The sequence below is a fragment of the Anopheles coluzzii genome, chromosome 2 (assembly GCF_943734685.1).
Source record: "Anopheles coluzzii chromosome 2, AcolN3, whole genome shotgun sequence".
NCBI classification, from domain to species: domain Eukaryota; kingdom Metazoa; phylum Arthropoda; class Insecta; order Diptera; family Culicidae; genus Anopheles; species Anopheles coluzzii.
In genome coordinates, this window is record NC_064670.1 from 26,526,688 (window position 1) to 26,551,666 (window position 24,979).

Genomic DNA, 24,979 nt, shown 5'->3' on the forward strand with positions numbered 1-24,979 from the left:
AAAAACTTCTGCGACTTTTGCGATTGTCGCAAAAACTTTTGCGATTGTCGCAAAAACGATTGTCGCAAAAACATTTGCGATTGTCGCAAAAACTTCTGCGATTGTCGCAAAAACTTTTGCGATTGTCACAAAAAAATTTTGCGAATGTCGCAAAAAGTTCTGCGATGGTCGCAAAAAATTCTGCGATGGTCGCAAAAAATTCTGCGATTGTCGCAAAAAGTTCCGCGATTGTCGCAAAAACTTTTGAGATTGTCGCAAAAAGTTCTGCGATTGTCGCAAAAACTTTTGCGATTGTCGCAAAAACTTTTGCGATTGTCGCACAAAGTTCTGCGATTGTCGCAAAAACTTTTGTGATTGTCGCAAAAACTTTTGCGATTGTCGCAAAAAGTTCTGCGATTGTCGCAAAAAGTTCCGCGATTGTCGCAAAAAGTTCTGCGATTGTTCTTGCATCTCTCTCTCTGCTGGATCGCGAAACGAAGTGTTATAAAATCACAACGTGGGGAAAAAATTATATGCGTAATACCGTTCTAATACAGAGTTTCGAATCATATAATGGACTACTTGATCCACTCGGTGGAATGTTTGAAATTGTTAGAGGATGTTTGCAACGTTGCTATGGAGGTTTGCAAGCATATAGGGGAATATGTGAAACGCTTAGGAGAAGTGTGCAAAACAGATATGGAGTTTTTCATCCAGCTGTGGAGGCTTTAAATGTTCGGGGCAGTGTTGTTAACTGTTGACATTTTTCATGACAGTCACCGTAAACAGCCGGTCAAAATAATTTTTGGCTGATGACATTCAATGCTTCCACGACACGACTGTCATTAAACGAAATTCATTCGTGTCGCTACCGTCAGGGCTGATGCAATGACATGAAATGTAAACAATGTAGTCTGAATGTCATTTGACATTTTTTGAATAACACAAATCGATACGATCGGAGGTTTTTGAAGTGTATCGTCGCTGAATATGCTATTCTAGTGAAATAGCAAAAACTAGTGAAATGAAAGTCTTTGCACCGCTCGCTCTGTTGTAGTTTGACATGAATACGGCCGTTTGCAATACGACACAGTTCACGATTCATACAGGTTGGCGAATGTCAAATGAATGTATCTTGAAAATGTCTTCATGTCAAATGACATTTTTTGACGGGAATGTCAAATGACAGAGAGAGATGGGAATGGGAAGCTTCAAATCGAATGAATGTTTACAATTTTATGTCGATGAACGTCACCGTTCGCAACACTGGTTTGGGGTGATTAAACATTTGTCTTTGGTATTGTCATGCAAATGGTGTTGGATGCATTACAAGTGGGGCACTCAGGTGCGCTCTCCGCGAGAGCGATCTCTCGTCGGCTGACGAGCACGAGTGCCCACCGTCTCGGTACCGATCGGCAACGAGAGGGAACGTAGGGAGAGATCGAGAGAGAGAGAGATTAGAAGAGATTATGGCGCATTCGGGTCTGCGACGCGTTCGGAGCAACAGCTCACCATCCTCCCGCGTATCAATGTAATAGTCGTAATAGGAATAAATATAATATAATACAATAGAACACAAAAAATGGTATTGTGGATCAAGTAGCCCATTATATGATTCGAAACCCTGTAAAGGTTTGCCTTGAATTAAAACAGATATTTTGTAGAAATTTATAAATTAGGTGCCCAAATGTCGACCTCTGATAGTTGAGAGCGAAGCGAGGTGATGCAATCTGATGACAGTTGTTATGTCAAATGCTAGAAATAAACTGGTTCAATTTGCCGCTTGAAAACCGAAGAAGCCAAAAGTGTTTTCTGTGTGAAAAGCAAGGTGGATTAAAAATATCAGGTGGTGGATTAGGGCCTTTGGGGGGTCGCCATAGTTGAGGGACTTTACGTCATTTTAAAACCGTTAACCATTGGTTTCCGCGCACAAAGCTTAGCAAATAGAACAGATTTCTTAGTTATTATGTGCATTTTTGTGTGTCTATTGATTTTGTCGAAAAAAATGAGAAATATCAACAAAAGATTTGATGATTTGTTTATGCATGAAATTTAAAATAATGTGAGTAAGAGTTCTAATCTCACGTAAATTGTCCATGCGAGTCGTAGTTAATGAGGAATTAATATGAAAATTGAAAAAAAAAAAGATTTCTTTGTTTTTATCTTCAAAAATGTCGAAAACACAATGAATTATAGAATAAATTCACGGAATAACACTAAATAACACACTTTAATACATGTTTTAATGTTAAATAAGAACTCGAAAAGTCCAAAATAATAATTTTAACTAATATTTAATCGAAAAAATGGGGCAGATAAATTATATGAACAAATTTAATAAATGTAAACAAAGTTTGAATCCTGGGGACCTTACGTCAAATGACGAATTGTCAAAATGCTCTAGATTCCACCACCTGATATTTTTAAATCCACCTTGGTGAAAAGTGTTTGTTATGTATGGTCCAACCTGCTGTTGGGAATTATTGCGCCACCTGGCCAACCGCGTTTTTGACGTCTGTCAATTTCGGGCGCGCCTTCGGGTTAAGCAAGGTTATTAGACTCTATACAGGTTACGACAGAGCGTTTGAGACGGTCACCATTATGGATACCTTGTTTACAATTTGTCTGTCCAAATAGATGCCGGCCAGCTGTTGCTTGGCGTGAGCAACATAAATAAGTTTACAGAACACGAAATTAGTGCTACAATTTTTCTTCACGCATACTCGTTATATCATTTATAGAATATGACTTCTATGTTGGATTGGTTAATGCTGGGTCAGTTTTGCTTACATGCCCTTACATGGTGCATGCTTACATGGATATCGTCGGATTGTCTCATCAGTTTCAATTGTTCTACAGGTTTGGTATTGCAGTCTCAGCTTCAGTGGACGAGGGTTCATGCTGCCCAGCAGCAGCAGTGTCCAAACTGGGTAATTGTGCTGTCCCAGATGCGGCCCCTTGTGTGGGAAGTGGTCAGATCCCATGTCGCTTCGCGCATAACAGCTCGTCCTTTATTCGGAGTGGAACGGACACGGATAATAATTCAGTGAAAGAGTATCGATGTGATGACACCCTTTTGACGATGTTGGTCAGGGAACCTGTGATGATGTTTTGCAAAAAATGCTACCGGCATCACTTTCGTTCCGCTATTGCACTTGACCCGAGCTAGGACCGCGACGGCGCTGACGAACTTGCGGTAGCGGTGATGATGCGTATCCCTCGGAATTGCGGTGCTGAGATGATGATATGTAAAGTAGAAGCTTGTGTGGCATGGCCTTGTCCTTACTAAAACACTGCTTAAGCTACACCCGAGGCGACATGACATGGACACCCACATGAATAAGGCTGCAGCCAGAACGAAATGAACATTTGTTTTCTTTGAACTGGAACGGCAACAGTGGCAGCATAGACGATCGTCTCGAACACGAACGACGACGACACAAATATACTTATAGTTTATTTCCTAATTATAATTGTTACAACAGGACCGTTCAACATTTACTCCCCGGCTCAACCACTACTCTTCCTTCACAAGTGCTCTACTCGGTAACTCTCATATTCATCTCTTTCTCCTGCTCTTTATCATATAATTTGTATGGAAAGTGAAATAATGTGGATAGGGTTTATCTGCCTCTATCAAAAATGAAAAATATTATCATACGGAACACCTCGGATCGTAATGCGAGATTTTCCTCGTGAAGAAGGGTATTTGTAGAGCATTTGAATCTGCTCGTTATACGTTATGCTCGTTGTAACAGGTTATACTGTAATGGGCTGAGATGAAATATGACGTGGTGACTTGCATCCAGTCTGCATGTCAGACCTGTTGGATCCTGGAGTCGTTGTTGCTGGTTATTTATGTTCTGTTATATTCCTCAACCATCACGAATAGCAGTTGCTTTTAAGAAGGAACGGTAATTTGCTCCGAAGTCTCCGACCGGCTCCAGACAATTTCGGAGACGGCTCCGGAGCCGGCTCCGCACCCACGGCTCCAGAGGCGGCTTCGCACCCACGGCTCCAAAGCCGGCTCCGCACCAACGGCTCCAGAGCCGGCTCTGCACCAACGGTTCCGGAGCCGGTTTTAACACAAGGGACCAAACAAACTTTTTCAATAAAGTTTCAATCGAGGAAAACCGTAAATAGCGGAGTAGGTCATGTTTAAAATAAATTATAAAAAAAATCGATGAGTTTTGAATATAGTTAAGAAAGACGAGACCAACGTTGATTCGTCGCCGGCTCCGGAACAGTGGGCCTGAAGCTGGCTCCGCAGCCGTTGAAACGGAGCCGTGAGTGCAGAGCTGTTAGTACGGAGACGGCTGCGGAGCCATTGGTGCGGAGCCGTTGGAGCGGAACCGGCTCCGGAGTCGTCGAAGCGGAGCTGGCTCCGAAGCCGTTGGTGCGCTCCGAAACGCACATCACTTGGACGGAAAGGAAACTCGTGTGATGAAACTCTATGAGAAATTAAAAAACAAAATTATTTCTTTTTCATTTCACTAAAATATGAATCAAATTACCACATGCTGTTTTGATGTTATTCTATGGTTAGAAACCTGTCGTTCGATATTATTTTTTTAATTTCCAGCCGCTGCATACATTTTCCGTCCAGCATATGCTCACTGTCTGGCTACTTCATCCGCTTCTTTATCGGCTCTTCCTTATTGCTTATACACACATGATTTTGCATCAAACTTAAATTAATGCCCTGAGATCGTTTTCCGACACAACTATCGTTCAACTCGTACATGTTGGGTCTTATTACGATAACACACGAATATTCATAGCGGAATCCCTTCTCCACTTTAAAAAAGTCCAGCAGTAGAAAGTACATAATTAAAATTAGATTTACAATAATTCAACAATTCAACCTAAAACATCGTACTATTGCACGATTGCAATCCAGTTGCAATCAGTCGAATTGTAAACAAACCAGTCCAATTGTAAACCAACCATTCCAATTTGTCTGTCAAAATTTTTTCATTCATTTTTTTATTGGAAATCGGCCAAAACAGGCTTTTGTCATAACCTGTATAGACTCTAATAACCTTGGGGTTAAGCTTCGCTTTTTACGCACTCCCGCTCTATCTTGAAAACAAACTTAACGTGAATAAAACTTGAACCGAATTATTAAACACAAAATACAACAGTGTTAAGTGAGGATTTAGGTACGTCTACAATTTTTTTTATTAGTCACAGTTCTCAATTTTATAGGGATTCGCAGCCCATTTTAGAGTTTTTTCAATTATATACTGGCGGCAATTTGGTGGAAACTTTTTAAATTCTTCTACGAACCGACGTCTACAATTTTTTTTTATTCGTCATAGTATTTCTCAATTTTATAGGGATTCGCAGCACATTTTAGAGTTTTTTCCATTATATGCTGGCGGCAATTTGGTGGAAACTTTTTAAATTCTTCTACGAACCACTTCAAAAATTCCTCCTCGTCACGATTCAGAGTTTCGTCAGTGGGTGAAAAAGACGGACCGGATGGTGGTGGCGACTCTCCTGGCATGTCGGAGGAGGAGGACTAGAATGACATAATCAAATGATTAAATTACAATTAATTAATTTTTAAATAACTAAATTTATAGATGTTGATTTAAAAAAAAACTTATGTTTGATAAACTATCGTAATATGTTAGGATATTTTTGGATATTTGGATAATTATCTTATTTTTTGAAAAAAAAATTATAAACTTCGTATTTTTCTTAGGAGGAAATTTGAAATTTGCCAAGAATTATAGTATTTTTTGTTCTTGAAATTTGCTCTGATAATTGCTTTTTCAAAAACCTTTGAATTGAACGGTCATTTCTATTGACAGCACGGATAAACGTACATCCGGACAAAAGGTACCCAGATAAACGGCACTCCCATGTAACTATAATTGATCGTCCACCATAAACTGTAAATTCAAATTGTTCTCAGCTCCATCGTTCTTTGCATGCCGATCAGATTTTCCGAAGAGATTTTCCGAGGAGAATGCATGCTGTCAGTTATTCAGCCGTACCGGCGAACTCGTTCGTTCCTGGGAACGTTCGCCGCGACGCTCATTTTCACTCATTTCATAGCCCTCTAGATCAAAACTTAGAAAACCGTATAGATTTTGTAATGGCCAACCTAGTGGTACAACCCTGTCCACTCATGAGCGACTAATGTTTCTCGTCGAACGAGTTCGCCGGTACGGCTGATTGGCTGGTATTATTGAATCCGTTCGTAGCGGGAACGTACGGCGCTCACATGAAATTCTAGGGATGGCAACACACTTCTTGAGCCCGGTCCTACAACGCCGCTGTGAATAACTGTAGCAACCATCTAGTACGTTAGGAAAATGAGTGTCGGGACGTACGCCGCCGAACGGTTTCGAACGAACGGATTCAATAATACCAGCCATTCAGCCGTACCGGCGAATTCGTTCGTTCCTGAGAACGTTCGCCGCGACGCTCATTTTCACTCATTTCATAGCCCTCTAGATAAAAAATTAGAAAACCGTGTAGATTTTGTACTGGCCAACCTAGCGGTACAACCCTGTCCCCTCATGAGCGACGAATTTTTCTCGACGAACGAGTTCGCCGGTACGGCTGATTGTCTCAGTGGCTGGTATTATTGAATCCGTTCGTAGCGGCGGCGTACGTCCTGACACTCATTTTCCTAACGAACTAGATGGTTGCTACAGTTATTCACCGTGGTGTTGTAGGAGCGGGCTCAAGAAATGCGTTGCCATCCCTAGAATTTCATGTGAGCGCCGTACGTTCCCGCTACGAACGGATTCAATAATACCAGCCAGTAGCTCGCTCGGTGCATGAAAAAACGCTCTTTGACGATTGATGTGACAAATCAGTACCATTTGCTCAAAGAACTGTCAAAGTTACTAAACTGCGCATCTTCGAATCCGCGTATAACACGTACCGTATATCTTGGGGACCGCCTGTGATATTAATTTTGAAATTATTGTACAAATCTTGCTTACATGCGGTTTCAAAACCGCGGTGAAAAAAAGATGGCTGAAGAGTTGAAAATCATGCTGACATAATTGAAAATAATGATAAAGGAAATGAAATCACCGACAAACCGACGTGACACTTCGAACAAAATGAGCTTCAAAAGTTGTCTCCTTATTTCAAATGAAAATACGTTAAACACTAGCGCCATCTCTGTAATGATTCGCTTACTACACTGATACAGAGAAGAAACTGTTAAATCCCCTTTTTTGTTTTTCTTCGCAAATTCCAATGCGTATTGTTTTATGTACTTCTCACACCTTTTGCATTGATTTGGAAACTTATAAAATGATTTTCCAGGGTGTTTTGTCCAATAATTCTTACAAAATCGTGCCTCACACTTCCTTCGCAATTTGTATTTAGAAAAGTTGTTTACATCGAAGCAGCAGTGAACAGAGCTTACTTTGACAGAAGTGATCGCCTCACTGGTAAATGACAGTACTTTCGTGTGGGACAAGGTGTGTTTATTAAGGAGGTGAATTGTTAGCGCGTTTTCCGGGCGCCATCATTGAGTATTGTTATGTCAAATCGCATACAATTTTCTATACCCCCCTCCAGCCCTCCCCGATTTTAATACCGGAGCCCCCAGTATTGTTATGTCAAGTCGTGAAATGTCAATTTGCTCTGAAGCACTTCACCTCCTAATATCCATACACCTTGGTGTGGGACACTTTTGTAACGCCAGTGTCACGTCGGTTTGTCGGTGATGAAATATCATAGCGATGTGCAATAACATTTTGCACGCGGTGAATTACAACATTTAAATTCGAAAATGACTTGGAAAATCCTGTAAGGAAATTTGGGTATTTGCTTTACTAACTTAAACGTAGCTTACCGTGTCTGTTGCCGTGTTTAAAAATTGTAATTCGTTGTAAGCATACCATTTTGGCGTAGTCTGTTTTTTTCCAACTGAAATTGAATATATCAAACATTGAATTACTATGCAAGAAACAGAAAAGTGAATTATTTTATAGATCATACCTTGTTTGCTTTCAATTTTCTTATAATGTCGAAAAGAACTGTTCAACGAGATCCATTTTTTGTGTAGTTGTTCCCATGGCATCTCAAACTCAACTTCTAGCTCCATCCAAGCATTTATCTGCGCCTGCTTATTTTTATGATCTGGTGAATTTTTGCACCAGATCACTGGTTTTTTTTTTACAGCGCGGATAAATATAATGCTGATATCGTTGGTCATACTGATGGTCTAAAAACAAAATGCTATGATTAATATGTGTGACTAAACTGTAGCATATCTGCTATTTGATGCGCGCATCAATTGTTGTCTCTAAGGCATCAATTTTGCTAGCTGCTAAACGGTCTTTCTACAGCCTGAAAAATCAGTTCACCTCAAAGACCTCGGGACCGGACGATTGCCGGTTAATCGATATCCACGGATAATAGTCCACTAAATGTCAAATTCATGTAAAGTTCTCTTTTTTGACGCGTATTCTTTTAAGGTTGTACATCGACTGACTATCGCTTCCCGAATTCTCTGTTTTTATAGCCTACCATGAGGGTTGTCAAACCCATTTTTCAATTCACATTCATATAAAAGTTATAAAATTCACTGGTTTTACTCACAACTCAATGTGATTCAATCGATTAATCATTATAAGAATATAATTTTCACCAACAACTAACTGGTTTAAGTAGGTTAAACAAGTGTTCATGAACAAAAATGAAGTACGAAAATAGCGCTAGACTAGTTTTGGCCGTTCCGGTCCGAACCTAGTAAAAAAGTTCCGTTCTTTATGCAGGCCGTTCCGTTCCGATCCTTTATACAAAATCGTTCCGTTCCGTTCATTCCGTTCTTTCTGTTCATTCCGTTCCATTCCGTTCATTCTGTTCATTCCGTTCCCTTCCGTTCATTTCGTTCTTTCCGTTCATTCCATTCTTTCCGTTCATTCCGTTCCGTTCAATTCGTTCTTTCCGTTCGCTCCGTTCCGTTCCGGTCTTTGCCGCTTCAATATTGTTAGCAAGGTGCTATCGTTCGTGCGTTCCGTTCTTTGAAAAAACCGGCTTTGTCCGGCTGTTGCTTGCTGCATGCAAGATAACTGTTCACTCTTTCTCGTACACAGTATGTGTTGCTTGTGCACTCTCCCATGCTCAAAGGAATATGCATCGCACTTCGTCGCGTATCGTTTATAAAAATCGGTGATAAGCGAAACCAAAAATGGAGTTACATTTGGTATTCTGGTCCAATTTGTAACATCTATTATACTTTTTGTTATAATTTAGCTTGTCTTAACTAGACAAATAACTATTATAAAATTTAAATCTGTACTCATATGGCAGAACGGGTTGGAAAAGATGTATTATAATATGCGAGTATGAACAACGAAAAATTAAATGTATTTATTTTTTATGCCACGATAACCACTTGATCTTGGCACTCGGCATGATTCCAATATATGGCCATTTGATTCGAAGCATTCTGTTCCATTCGACAACCGTTTGAGTGCCATGATCTTGTAAACGATTTGTGTGGAAAACTATTTGTTTTAAATAGTAAGTGAAATTGAAATAATTAGTCAATCTCGTGATACAATCGTCAACTCGTAGCACTCAATAACATCGGCATGGGTAAAAGCCTCGAATGGATCGTGCACCCATACGCTGGGATGATTATCCTGCTATGGGCGTTTAATAAGTTACTGATAGCCAAGCCTATTAGTGGTACAGGAAGGCTTTGACCGAAAATGGTCGACGCATCTAAAAAGTTCAAAAAATGCTAGATAATAAATGTATGCTTTATATTAGCTCAGCTGGTACAGCATGCTCATTTGGTTGTTACCGTCCAAATAGACATACAGCGACAACGTCGGGCGCGACTAAAAGTACCTCAATTTTGCAAACAGAGCTACTCGTCTCGCGCGAGATTTTTGCTTCATCCGAAATAATCGAATTATCTACTTTGTTTACAAGTCATATTAATGCCAAACGCAAAAAAATAGATTTTAACACATTTTAACCTATTTTTGTGTGTTTTCAAATAAAAAACAAGTTGGTTGACTGAGTCAAATGAGCTACTTTGATCTACACCGAGTGAAATTTTGAGCTATTTTTCGTCGCGCGCGACGTTGTCGCTCTATGTCTATTTGAACGGTTAGAGCCCACGCGCCAAGTATATTCCAAGAATGTCATGATTATCGCCGACAAAAATGTCGTGACCAAGTGAGTGACCAAGAGTTGGGTGCTAATCAAAATGTCATCAAGCATGTGATAGATTCTCCAACTGTTTGAGTATCGTCACTGATCATCTCAGTTGTGTACGTGATCTGATTTGAGCTTCATTTCAGTCATGAGTGTTGATGACTGAAACGTTGCTATTTGGCAGCACTGTTCACAGCCAGAAAAAATCATGATTATACTTGCGCCGGCATTAAGCTAAGCTTGTCAGTCAGAGTATCGCGTTGGACTCAAGAATTCACATGTCGTGTTTAGCATGTCATGACGCACTTTTAGGCCCGTGTCTGTGCTCCATCAGATGCGATTTTATCGGAAGGCCTGCCAAAATTTTATATGGGATTTGACAGATAACGTCGGACGTGCGATTTCGCCGCATCCGATTTTATCTGTCAAACTAAAGGTGTTTTGTAGGAACAATCTCAAACTAATTTTTCACAATCGTTATATTATTAAAATCATCCAAATAATCGAAAATTATACGAAAAAACGTTTGACAGCACGAGCGATAAAATCGCATGCGATGAAGCACAGACACGGGCCTTATTGACTATCAGCAATGAGCATCAAGCTACCACGGATATGTTCATTGTTTTCTTTGGTGAAAATCTCGTGATACTCATGACATTTTGCAGCACTGCTCTTAATAACGAAACCTGCCGAACTATTGGCAAATCTGCCGAAAGATTTTGAACTCTGCTTATTTGGTTTTGAACGTTTTCACGTCAGGAGAGAAGCGCTATCGACCGTCGAAGGGTGCATCCTCGTTGGCGAAAGATTAGTGATACCGGAAGATCTGCGTGCGCATTGTCTAGAACAGCTCCATCGAGGCCACCCAGGCGTTGAACGTATGAAATCTCTCGCACGAAGCTAAGTGTACTGGCCAAGATTAGACGACGAAATGGCATGTGCTGCAGCAGCAAAGACAACGCCTCAAGCAAAACCGACACCGTGGCCGAAACCTTCTGGTCTATGGCAAAGGTTACACCTGGACTATGCGGGGCCAACTTTAGGCGACTACTTTCTTGTGGTTGTGGATGCCTTCTCAAAGTGACCAGAGATTGTGAAAACCTCCACAACAACTTCACGGGCCACGGTAGCGATATTACGTAGATTATTCGCACGCTTTGGCATGCCCCTGAGTATTGTCAGTGACAACGGGCCACAATTTACGAGTCAGGAATTCAAAAACTTTTGCGAGTGCCATGGGATCCGACATGTAACTACGACGCCATTCCACCCGCAATCCAACGGACAGGCGGAGCGTTTCGTCGACACATTGAAGCGGGCTCTAAAGAAAATACAAACGGGAGGCACATCTATGGATGAAGCGTTGGACAGATTCTTGCAGACCACACCAAATCCAGCGCTTGAGGGGAATACAACACCGGCGGAAATCATCATTAAGTATCCTGTAAGGACTCACTTGGAGCATCGGCCTCCTGTCGAAGAGGAAACAGAAATCACCACTGCAGGGCTCCAGCCAGGAGATGTTGTTGCAACCAAGGAGTACTACCGAAATACATGGAAATGGATCTCCACTGAGGTGCTACGATGGCTGGGAACGGTGATGTATGAGCTAACCAGCCGAAACGGTCGAATAATGCGGAGACATATAGATCAGATCAGAAAACGAACAGTTAAAGAACCTCATCAGTTGGTATAGGATAGTGAGACGCCCACACATCTACCCATCGACATTCTGTTGGGTGAATTGGGGGAGTTTACCGGTACCGAACGAGCCTTTGCCGCTAAGCGGTACAACGGAGGAATTGCGCACGGTTCCTTTACCCCAGCCATTCTCCCCGACACAAGTTGCACCTTCGGAAAGCAATCATCGTAGGATACGCTTACCTCGCCGTTCGTCTAGGAATAGAAAACTTCTGCGAAGGTTCGATGCGTTCATACTTTAAAGGGGGAGATGTTATGGCGCAATTGCCAAGTTAACCTGCCTAACGACTAAGGGCACTCACCGAAGACAGGCAATGGTCTTCGGGTGATGTGTGAGTGTAGCAGGTCGGGCCAGAGAGAGAGCCGAGCGGCAAAGGGCATCATTACACTGTGGGCTACCGCACGGGCGACGATAGGAAATATATACAGGGCATATTCCATATCATCAAAAAGACGAAGTGTACTGTATTCGATAGAAGGGTGGCGATATCACAACAATTATAGATTGGAATATTAGAGCTACACCTTGGCTACAGCTTAGCGCAACAATAACAATTGTCTCATTCACAAATACAAATTCCATTTAATACTTCAAACCCAGTTTCAGGACAATACAATAAAATTATGATGGCGTTTTTGGTAATGATTTTCATGAAATTAAAGTGTAATCTATTACTTATTACATGTAATTTATTACTTATAACATAATGAATGAATCATAAGTTGACAAAAAGATTAGAATTGGAATTCGAACCACGTGCCATATCATATTTGTGTAGTTCAATCTTACATTTATGGGCACAAAAAACAGAAAATGGATTGAAGCAGAAGTCAGCATTTCAAAATTGTATTTTTTTAAGTACGCAATTGGGATTGAATCTAAACATGTTGTGTATGTGTATATATGTATTAAAAATACACTGCGCATCAATACGTTATTCAATGAACACGTTGTTGAGGTTACTACTTAGCCATGCTTTCCCAAAAATTACGCCGATTACTAAAATAGAATAATAAAAAAAATATATTTGTGTCAACAAAGGCATGGAATGAATCAGTTCGATTGAAAATAAGCAGCTTCTGAGCCTTCTGTTTTATAAAAATGGGCACAAAACTCGCCAATCATGATTATCATTGTTATTACTTAAAAGTTTTAGTAAATAAGATTCATTGGTACTTCTGTGCGTATCAAATAACCTTATGTTTGAACACCAGTTTAAAAAAAATATAAAATTGCGTGACTTGGTTTTTATGGTTGTTTAAGATATTAGCCTAATTTTTTACACCAGTGTGGCTCAAAAGTATCCTCATCGATATTTAACGGTTCTGCAATGTACAGTAAGAGCTGTCCGGGAATTCACAAGGTTGACACATTTGTGGTTTAAAGGCCATAGGACACTGTCCGTACTCGCTAGTGTAATTTTGATTTTCACTAGTGCATCTGGCGGCGGCTGACCGAAGCATTTTTCCAAACAATTTGGAGCCGCTTCAGAAATATGTTATTTTTCCATGTTTTGTACTTAATTCGGACGAGAAGAGTTTTTTTAATGGTAGATGCAAGTGTCCTGCACGCATTACATCCATTTTCATGACAAAAAAAAACGATGGAAAAACTACTTCATATTGAGATCCGGCATGACTATTCCCTTGATGACTAAAAAAAAGCTCCACCAGCCACCGCCAGATGCGCTAATGAAAATCGAAATTACACTAGCGAGAACGGACAGTGTCCCCCGGCCTTAACGCATAAGAACAAATAGGTGATTGAGTTATGGTTGTTGCCACTGAACGTGTAGAGTGCGCACACACACTGTCGCACAAACTAAGCAGCGCAAGGCTTAGTGTGTGCCGAACGCACGATGCCGAGCGCACCGCACTTGTTATTTTAAAGTGTATTGTTTATGTCATTTATGTTTCATTATTTATTATGTACGTTGTATAAGTGTTTGAATAAAGCAAAAGTGATTAAACATAATAGAAAATAATTCGAAATTTGATGACATTTTAGATTTTATCAGGCCTTAACTAGTTAAAGGTATAGTTATGTACATGTGGCAGCATAGCCTTTTCTTGTACAGCACTGTCCCGCGCTAACGCTTCCAGTGGTAGTCCGTGCTATCACACTAACACTAACGCTAAGCTAACACGAAGAAAACCGAAGGATACCGAACATCTAACGAAGCGAAGCGATGATAACGATCATCTAGGACTTACGATAAAATAAACGGAGAGATCGCTCTCATTCTAGTCTGGTATTCAGAACAAACCGTGCTTCAATAATTACGCCAAAAACGAAATCGAAAGAACTCACTAAAGTGGTGACCCCGACGTGATCGTTCAGTTCCGTTTCGTTTTTTATTACGAATTTTGGTGTACATCGCAGTAATGGAAGAGGATAAGGTTGCGCCTAATCCCATTTTACCTGGCCATTTTCGGGCTGGTTCATTGGTGCCGACCCCAGGCGGGCCTAGTACAGCAGTACCCAACCCTAGTGCGCCTATCCCTAGTGTGTCCAGCCATGCTCCTCAACCCGCTGCCGTAGAAGCAATCCATGCGCCGCGACTGAACCCACCAAATATGGTGGATACGAATATCGAGACATATTTTTTGTCTTTAGAATTTTGGTTCGCTGCTTCGGGTATCAGCGCATTACACGATACGCAAAAATATAATATAGTGATGGCGCAAGTGCCCCCGAACAAATTGACCGAGTTGAGGTCAATTATTGACGGTACACCGGCAGTAGAAAAGTACGCGTACATTAAGGCAAAACTGATCGGATATTTTGCCGACAGTCAGCAGCGGCGCCTGCAGCGTGTATTGTCCGATATGCCGCTTGGTGATAAAAAGCCGAGCCAGCTTCTCAACGAAATGAAGCGCGTTGCTGGCAATTCCCTTAGTGAACCGGTTCTTATCGATTTGTGGGCATCAAGGCTGCCACCACATGCCCAAGCTGCAGTGATCGCTTCTCGCGGTGACGCCGCGGACAAAACCACCATCGCTGACGCCATTGTGGATTCAATGAGCCTGAGAAGCATTAACGCCGTCGAACGTAGCAACGCAGCGATGGCGCCTGGCCACGTGGCTGATGCCACAATGTCAACGACCGCATATACGGCCAACGACCCTATATCCGACCTACGGAAAGAGATTGCCGAATTGTCAAGGCGCCTTGAAAACGTGCTGCCTAACCGAAGGTACCGAGGACGATCGAATTCCCGCACCGGCTCAGCACGTAATCGCAGTTTAAGTCGCGGATGCGATTTTTCGACCGGCCCGTGCTGGTACCATCGCAAATTCGGTAGTGATGCACGGAAATGCCGAAAACCCTGCACCGTTCAAAGTGCACCATCGGCACAATAGTGTCGCTCTGCTGATGCTGCGGTGGAGATTGGCGAACTCACCACTACAGCCGCAATCTTTCGTCTACGAATTGCTGATAAAACGACGTCAACGCAATTTTTAATCGACACCGGCGCCGATGTGTCTGTGGTTCCGAAAGATATGCTAACAGCCAGAGTAAAACCATCACCGATTAAATTGTTCGCCGCGAACGGATCGCCGATTAATGTATACGGTGAAGTGTTGTTGAAGATCAACCTCGGCCTTCGTCGCGAGTTCCTGTGGTCGTTCCTGATAGCTGACGTCACTTCGGGGATAATTGGCGCGGATTTTTTAGGCAATTTTGATCTGCTGGTGGATATGAAACGGAAGCGCCTCATCGATAATACCACTCATCTTGAGTCGGTTGGCTTGCTAGCGAAGAGTGAGCAGTGTTCGGTTAAGACCTTCAGTTCAGTGTCGCCTTACGCTGACCTATTAGCCGAGTTTCCTAACATCACTCGTCTAGCACCACCGGGTACGATTAGCGATGCTTCGACTTACCATCGAATCGAAACAACAGGGCAACCTGTTTACGCACGCCCACGACGTCTCTCGCCCGACAAACTTCAAGCAGCGAGGGCCGAATTTGAACATCTACTGAAGCTTGGTATATGCCGACCATCCAGCAGCAGTTGGGCGAGCCCGCTCCATATGGTGAAGAAAGCAGACGGTTCTTGGCGGCCATGTGGGGACTATCGGGCGCTCAACGCACAAACCATCCCGGATCGCTATCCCATACCGTACCTGCAGGACTTTTCGACTATATTGCAAGGTAAAATTATTTTCTCTAAAATTGACTTGCAAAAAGCCTTCCATCAGGTACCAATCCATCACGAGGACATCGCTAAAACTGCCATCACGACACCGTTCGGACTGTTCGAGTTCGTGTTTATGACCTTCGGATTGCGAAACGCAGCGCAAACGTTTCAACGGATGATCCACGAAGTGGTCAGAGGACTGGAATTTGTATTTCCTTACATCGACGACCTATTCATCGCATCATCATCACCCGAAGAACATCGTGATCATCTGCGACAATTGTTTGAAAGGCTCAAACAATATAACTTGGCGATAAACATTGCTAAGTGCGAATTCGGCCGAGACAAGATGGATTTTCTGGGTCATTCCGTCTCTGCCGACGGTATCCGTCCCTTACCTGACCGCGTACGAGCTATCGTGGAGTTCAAGCTTCCTGCTACGGTGAAGGAATTAAAAAGTTTTTTGGCAATGCTCAATTTTTACCGTAGGTTTTTGCCAAACGCGATCGAGCACCAGATTCCACTCCTTGCCATGATTCCTGGCAACAAACGCAACGATCGCTCCCCGCTGACATGGAATGACGCAACCATCGCGAGTTTCGAACGCTGCAAACATCAACTCGCAGAAGCAACGCTGTTATCACATCCCGCTAAAATTGCAGAACTTTCCCTTTGGGTCGACGCATCTGATACTGCCGCAGGGGCGGTCCTACATCAAATCGTTGATGGACACCCTCAACCACTCGGGTTTTTCTCAAAAAAATTCGACAAGGCCCAGCTGCGATACAGCACCTACGATCGCGAACTCACTGCAATCTTCCTTGCGGTGCGGCATTTTAAATACATGCTCGAAGGACGTAGCTGCCACATCTATACCGACCACAAACCCATCACCTTTGCCTTCCAGCAGAAACTTGACAAAGCCTCGGACCGTCAAGCTCGCCAGTTGGATGTGATTGGACAGATCACAACGGACATCCGTCACATTGTGGGAAAGGATAACATCGTGGCTGACTTGCTCTCTCGCATTAATGCTATACATCCAGCGCCATCACTGGATTATGAAGCACTTGCGGAAGACCAAAAAGACGATCAGCAGCTCCAGAACATCGCACAAGGTAAAATCGAAAGTTCACTAAATCTAAAGTATTTTACCATTCCAGGCAGCACCAAACAACTTTTATGTGACTGCACTGGGAATCGCATTCGCCCTTTCATAACGGAACGCTTTCGGAACGCTGCGTTGCAGGCAACGCACCAATTATCTCATCCTGGCACCCGTACAACGGCCAAATTAATGACGGAGCGATTTGTTTGGCCAGGCATCCGCAAGGATAGTATTGTTTTCGCTAGGAGCTGCTTGCCATGCCAACGTTCGAAGGTGACGCGACACACACAATCACCTATATCCCGATATTCGGCTCCGGACAGCCGATTTGCACATGTAAACATCGACATCGTGGGGCCCTTCCCTCCAAGTAAGGGCAACCGTTATTGTTTAACGGTCATCGACAGGTTCACGCGTTGGCCTGAAGCGTTTCCAATTCCTGATATGACCGCGGTAACAGTTGCCGAAGCTCTAGTTTGTGGATGGATAGCCCGGTTTGGTGTCCCATCTTTCATTACGTCTGACCAAGGACGCCAATTTGAATCAACGCTTTTCGGGGAACTGACTCGCTTGCTCGGATCCAGCCACCTGCGCACGACTGCATACCACCCACAGTCAAATGGGATTATCGAACGGTGGCATAGGACCCTTAAGGCATCTATTCTGTGCCATGACCCCGAGCACTGGAGCGAGCATTTGCCTATGATTTTACTCGGACTGCGTTCAGCCTATAAGGAAGACCTTAAGTCATCACCTGCTGAGATGGTATATGGCACAACTCTCCGAATACCGTCTGAGTTTTTCGTAAACGACACCGAAAACCCGAACGAAGCCGAATTTGTCGACAAGCTTCGAAGAGCTATGCGAAAAATCCGTCCCCAAGAGACTGCCAGGCATGGAAATCGCAGTGTTTTCGTTAATCAGGACTTACAAACGTGCGAGAACGTCTTTGTACGCAATGATTCGGTTCGACCCTCGCTATCACCACCGTACGAAGGACCATTTAAGGTGGTAAAGCGAGCCGAAAAGTTCTTCAAGTTGAACATGCGTGGTCGCCAAGTAAACGTTTCGGTTGATCGCTTGAAGCCAGCATATGTGATAGGAGATCAGGAAAACGCAAGTAACAGGGAACCTGCAGCCACAACTTCAGATAAGCTTTCTTCGACTAGAGTCACTCGTTCCGGTCGACGAGTTGTAATCCCTTCGAGATACTAGAAAAGGGAAATCTAGTCTAGGAGGGGAGTACTGTGGCAGCATAGCCTTTTCTTGTACAGCACTGTCCCGCGCTAACGCTTCCAGTGGTAGTCCGTGCTATCACACTAACACTAACGCTAAGCTAACACGAAGAAAACCGAAGGATACCGAACATCTAACGAAGCGAAGCGATGATAACGATCATCTAGGACTTACGATAAAATAAACGGAGAGATCGCTCTCATTCTAGTCTGGTATTCAGAACAAACCGTGCTTCAATAATTACGCCAAAAACGAAATCGAAAGAACTCACTAAATACACATGCGCTACGCGCTATGATACAGGTGCTGAGTAAGAAAACGGTCGCAAGCGAGCCATCGATGTTACTCCACGCGCGGAGTCAGGTTCCAACGGGAACTCCACTGGAAGCAGGTTCCCACGACCAGGTGTGGTGTCGTATGTTCAGACGGATCGAGGCAACATGATCATCATAAACGTGGACGACAACGTGACCGGCAAACCTGGCAGCACCGAAAACACCAGCCTAGCTAAATAGTACCGAATCCAGAAGTTAGCTTTAGTCTTAGTTTAGCAGTTCGCAAATAAAGATCCCCAGTAATATTTTTTTTTTAAACTTACTCCGGGCTATCGTAAACATAATTGGCGCAGTCGGCTAGGCCCAATTCACGTTCAGTGACAAGTGTTCAAGTACAGTGCAGTGAAATAACGGAAATAAATCTGTGTATCGCCCGGACTTTGCTCCATCGCCCGATCCGTGGTTGACTCGTGACGATCGCGTGAATTTCATTATTTCATAAAGTGTAAGAACAAGTGCACGAACGGTTGGTTTCAACTATTTAGAATTGGAAGAGAACATTCGAACAAAAGCTAGCGGCAAGACTCCCCAGCCAGCGTTACTGGGTAAACTAATCAACGCAGGACAATCGCTGACCCAACCCGTGGACAACGAGTGACCAAAAAAGAAAAGGAAGGACAATTGCTGACCCAACCCGTGGACAACGATCGACCGAAGAAGAAAAGGAAGGACAAAGCAAAGGACAGGTAACGGAAAACCCTAATTTCCCGACACGTGGATAAAAAAGGTGAGTTACATCCTAAAGCATAAGTTCCCCCACTCTTATAATAAAAAGGCGGTAGGCAACAAACAATTTTTATCATTGAATGCCAAAATATACCCCTTTCCCAAAAGTTCGTTCTTTGAAATTCACTAGGGACAAGAAAATACCAGTGAAAATGGAACAAAATATACACGCATTGATTTAATCTATGCGCTCGTTAGAGGAACGCGTTAACACACTCCAAGCGGAAAATGATAGTTTACAACGCTTCCAACAACAACAACAGCCAACGACCTCGAGTCGCAGTGCTGACTATTTTCGTATCCCGGATCCAATTAGGGTCATTCCCGGATTCGACGGAAACAAAAAACAGTTAATCGGTTGGTTAACAACAGTTAAAAAAAACACTAGACCTCTTCAAAAACAATGTGGCACCAGAAATATTTAGTTTCTTCGAACAGACCGTAATTAATAAGATAGAGGGCAAAGCACGTGATACTATTTGTGTGAACGGAAACCCTACTACTTTTGATGAAGTCGCAGATATTTTGCAGAACGTTTATGGCGATCGAAACAACATCGCAACGTATCAAACACAACTGTGGAACCTAAAACAAAACGAATCTTTGAGCCTTCACTATAGAAAAACAAAAGAAATTTTGATCAATATGAAATCAGTAGCAAGACAGAATACGGTATACGCTACACATTGGGAGGCAATTAACCTGTTTTTAGAACAAGAATGCCTCGCTGCGTTCATAAATGGTCTGAGCAAAACATATTTTGGATATGCACAAACCGCACAACCAGAAGACTTGGAATCAGCTTATGCCTTTCTTATGAAATGGCGCATCGTGGTTGACTATAGAAAATTGAATGAAAAAACGATCGATGATCGATACCCTATTCCCAATATAGAAGAAATTTTGGACAAGTTAGGTAGAAGCATGTACTTCACTACACTTGATTTAAAATCCGGCTTTCATCAAATTGAAGTTGATAAAAATGATAGACCAAAAACAGCTTTTAGCACAGAAAAAGGACACTTCGAGTTTATACGAATGCCCTTTGGCTTGAAAAACGCACCTGCTACTTTTCAACGGGCCATGAATAATATTTTAGGTGACCTTGTAGGAAGAAACTGTCTCGTATATCTAGATGATATTATTATTTTTGGTAAATCACTCCAACAACATTTGGACAATTTGAATAAAGTGTTGAAAAAAATAATTGAATCAAATTTAAAGGTTCAATTAGACAAATGTGAATTTTTAAGAAAAGAGTGTGAATTCTTAGGACACATCGTAACTCAAGATGGCATCAAACCCAATCCAAACAAAATAGAAAAAATATTGCATTGGCCCATACCAAAAACAACAACCCACATTAAAGGCTTCTTAGGAATCCTTGGTTATTACAGAAAATTCATAAAAGATTTTTCAAAACTGACCAAACCTCTCACAAAATGTCTTAAGAAAGGTTCTAAAATAACACATAATGACGAATTTATAAATTGTTTCAACGATTGTAAACAAATGCTCACTACTGATCCCATTTTAAAATATCCTGATTTTAGCAGAAAATTCATTTTAGAAACAGACGCAAGTGACTTCGCCCTTGGCGCTGTACTTTCACAAAAATTCGAAGATGGTAAGGAACACCCAATCGCTTACGCTTCTAGAACGCTTAACGAAACAGAGTGCAACTATTCAGCTACCGAAAAAGAGCTACTCGCCATTGTTTGGGCAACCAAGCATTTCCGACCGTACATTTTCGGAACAGTTTTTGAAATAAGAACTGACCACAAACCTCTTGTTTGGCTAAGACAGAAAAATGATTTAAATAGAAGACTTCTTCATTGGAAACTGGCCTTGGAAGAATTCGAATTTGAAATTAAGTATAAAAAAGGTACTCTTAATGGAAATGCAGATGCACTATCCCGCATAACGGAAAACCCTGCTTTAACATCCGAATTAAATGCAAATACTGCCTCTAACAATACTGACACTATGACGCAACACTCAGCAGATACTAATGATGACGAATTCATCCCAGCAACTGAAAAACCACTAAATGAATTTAGAAATCAAATAATACTAGAAGAAAATAATAATGATTCTCGAGAAGCAATTACACTTTTCGGAAATTATCATAGAATAACAATAAAAACACCCCTTTTTGGACCAGCTATGTTAATCAACATAATCAAAGAATATGCATCTCCCAAATGTGTTACTGGCATTTGTTGCAGCGAAAAAATCTTACAAAACTTACAAATTATCTACAAAAACTATTTCTCTCGCGCAAAATCGATCAAACTATTTTGGACAAAAACAATTTTAGAAGATGTAACTGATGAAATTGACCAGGATTTGATTATTGAACGACAACATAATGCAAACCATAGAGGAATTATTGAGACCAAACTACATATCTCTAGAAAATATTATTTTCCAAACATGAAAACTAAAATTACTAAATTTATTAACATTTGCAAAATATGTCAAAAAGCTAAATATGAAAGACGCCCATATAAACAAAAATATCAAATTACTGCCACTCCTAAAAAACCTTTGGAAATCGTTCATATGGACATCTTTATAACTAGTGATAAACATTTTCTAACCCTTTGCGATAAGTTCTCAAGATTAACCATGGCGATTCCTTTACAATCAAGAAACGCTATACATATACTAAAAGCACTAACTCAATTCTTCGCTAACGTTGGAAGACCTTGTTTGCTTGTGATGGACCAAGAATGTTCGTTTAAATCCACCACAATCAAACAATTTCTTGAAGAAAATAATGTAGAATTCCATTATACAAGTGTTGGTCAATCCTCTTCAAATGGAACAATTGAAATTGTCCATAGAACAATAAGAGAATTGCACAACATAATCTCACTACGAGATTCTACAAAAAATCTATCAACTACTTCAAAAATTAATTTGGCAGTCTCAATTTACAATGATTCTATACACTCTCAAACAAACATATCCCCTAAAGAACTATTTTTCGGCTTCAAAAACGAAGATCCTATCCCTGATGACCTTCAAGAAAGAATTAAACAAAAAGAGGAACTTTATAGAGTGTATGCCACAAAACAAAAAGAAAAAAAAATCCAAATATATAGAAAAATTAAACAAAACACGAGAAGAACCAGAACTATTCAAAGACAATGACACGATCTTCGAAAGGAAAAGAAATAATTTAAAACACGAAGAAAGGTATCGTGAAACGAAAGTTTTCGATAACCTAGTTACAAATATTTTAGACCGAAATGGAAGAAAAATTCATAAATCAAAATTGAAAAGGAAACGAAAAACCTAACATACCATTTAAGTTCTTTCTCATCCTTACGGAAATCATAGCTGAATACTATAAAAAACTAAAAATGAAATTTGGAATGATTCATTTCCTCATAATAGTTTTAACAAATTCAAAACTTATAACAGCAACAATTTATAGAGACTAACCTTAACTATATTCAGAATTTAGCCAATAATATTAGCCTAACCAACCATCTTAAGGACACCTTAGACCATAAAATCCTATCAGCTTATAAAAAAATGAGGAAATATAAGACCTAGAAAACAAAAGAGAGGCATAATAAATGCAGGAAATCGCAGATCAGAAAACACTTAGAACATTCAGAATTTAGAACATTCAGAAAACAAAACCATATCCAACATTAACGCTCAAGTTAGAATTAATTCCGAAATAGAAAAATCAGTGAACAAAATTACACAAACTCTAAAAAAAAAATAATCGAAAATCAAATGAATAATCAGATAAAAGATCAGATCAGATCAAATGAATAATCGTAAAAACTGAAATAGAACAAGTAAATCTTATCCTGAACATTGATAACATTGTACAACTGTAGAAGACATAGAAGAATAGACGGATGTAAAATTTGTAACCAAGCATAAAAACACCATTTTCAATGTTAACGAAGAGTGCACGATTTGCAACAACCCACAACCGCTAAACGACGAGTGTATCTCAAATATCATCAGAAATCATCCATCTAAATGTACCACCACCACGAGCTCCGAGCATACGATAATAAGAGAAATGAAACCAGGAGTCATTCTAATCGATACCATCCTTGGAGTGCCAGTCATTGATTCATGTTCAAACAGCCAAATAATAGCAGTACCCACACTAATTGAAACCGGCAATTGCACCGTAAAAATCTTAAATAGCACATTTACTGCGCATATTGATGTGTTAGACCAAGAAGACTACTTCCTACCCTTAACTGGCAGCAAAACAGAAATAACTCTAAACAAGCCAAGTATACAAGATCTGCACACAATGCATATTAGTAACATACATCAACTCCATACAATAACACTCCGCTTACGCACGCATACAATTGCAGGAGGGATATTAATTGTTGTTCTAACAGGCTTTCTTATAACTGCATTTTGCATCTACAAACACAAAACCAAACATGCAGAGAAGAAAATGTCTACCGAAGCTATTCACAACATCATCCCACTGCAAACGTCGGTAAGTCGATCGAGGACGCTCGACGTTTAAGGAGGGAGGAGTTATGTACACATGCGCTACGCGCTATGATACAGGTGCTGAGTAAGAAAACGGTCGCAAGCGAGCCATCGATGTTACTCCACGCGCGGAGTCAGGTTCCAACGGGAACTCCACTGGAAGCAGGTTCCCACGACCAGGTGTGGTGTCGTATGTTCAGACGGATCGAGGCAACATGATCATCATAAACGTGGACGACAACGTGACCGGCAAACCTGGCAGCACCGAAAACACCAGCCTAGCTAAATAGTACCGAATCCAGAAGTTAGCTTTAGTCTTAGTTTAGCAGTTCGCAAATAAAGATCCCCAGTAATATTTTTTTTTAAACTTACTCCGGGCTATCGTAAACATAATTGTATATTAACACGTTTAACCCGGCGCTGATTTTCATCAACTTTCGGTTCCGCCGGCATCTAGAACGTGAGCAGTTAGTTTTGAACCAAACATGCATGTACAGTTATTCTCCGATATACGCCATACTCGATACACGCGATTTCGCTATACACTATGTTCTAAATTTAATATTATTCAATTATTCAATTATAATTTCACTTATAACCTCGAAATTTTACATACGCTAATATTCGAGACACGCTATTTCCTCCGGTCCGCACTAATAGCGTATATTGAAATACCTTAGTAAAATTGAGCCCCAGGGCCTGCCACCGCCCTGAACGTGTTAACGATTGCTACTGTATATTAACGACTAGGTAAATTATTGGTAATATAGCGGTGAGACGGAAGTGAATGAAGCCCGATTTGTCCGGCTCGGTATGGAGAAACAATACAACACATTCTTCTCATACTTACTCGCTGTCTTCCGTGAGAGCTCATTTTTATAGTCACCGACCAATTAATACTTTTTACGGGATGTTCGTTATGAAGAGTTGTTAAAAAAGACGAAATGCCAAAAACCTTACCACTATTAACAGAAACATAAAATTACCACAAGTTCACTAACCTCGATTGTGGTCACCAAAAATGCGCAGAAAGGAAATGCACCTTGACAGAATCAAAATTGTCATTTGTTCATGATGCCGCGTTTTCTGCAAAACTGGGCTACTTT

The 24,979-nt window shown here is 41.2% G+C and overlaps 1 protein-coding gene across 2 annotated transcripts; it reads right to left on the minus strand.

Annotated features, from left to right (window-relative positions):
- Window positions 1–5,125: 5,125 nt before the first annotated feature.
- Window positions 5,126–24,942, minus strand: LOC120951953 (uncharacterized). 2 transcript variants are annotated; one of them, XM_049605984.1, is made up of 4 exons: window positions 24,875–24,942; window positions 7,957–8,182; window positions 7,811–7,884; window positions 5,126–5,503 (listed from the first exon to the last, which is right to left on the minus strand). In XM_049605984.1, the coding sequence occupies exons 2-4, from the start codon at window positions 8,171–8,173 to the stop codon at window positions 5,288–5,290; spliced, it is 507 nt and encodes a 168-aa protein (XP_049461941.1). In that variant the 5' UTR covers window positions 8,174–8,182; window positions 24,875–24,942; the 3' UTR covers window positions 5,126–5,287. The 2 variants fall into 2 exon arrangements, with proteins under 2 accessions (XP_049461941.1, XP_049461940.1); XM_049605983.1 differs by lacking the exon at window positions 24,875–24,942 and adding an exon at window positions 24,724–24,854.
- Window positions 24,943–24,979: the final 37 nt, after the last annotated feature.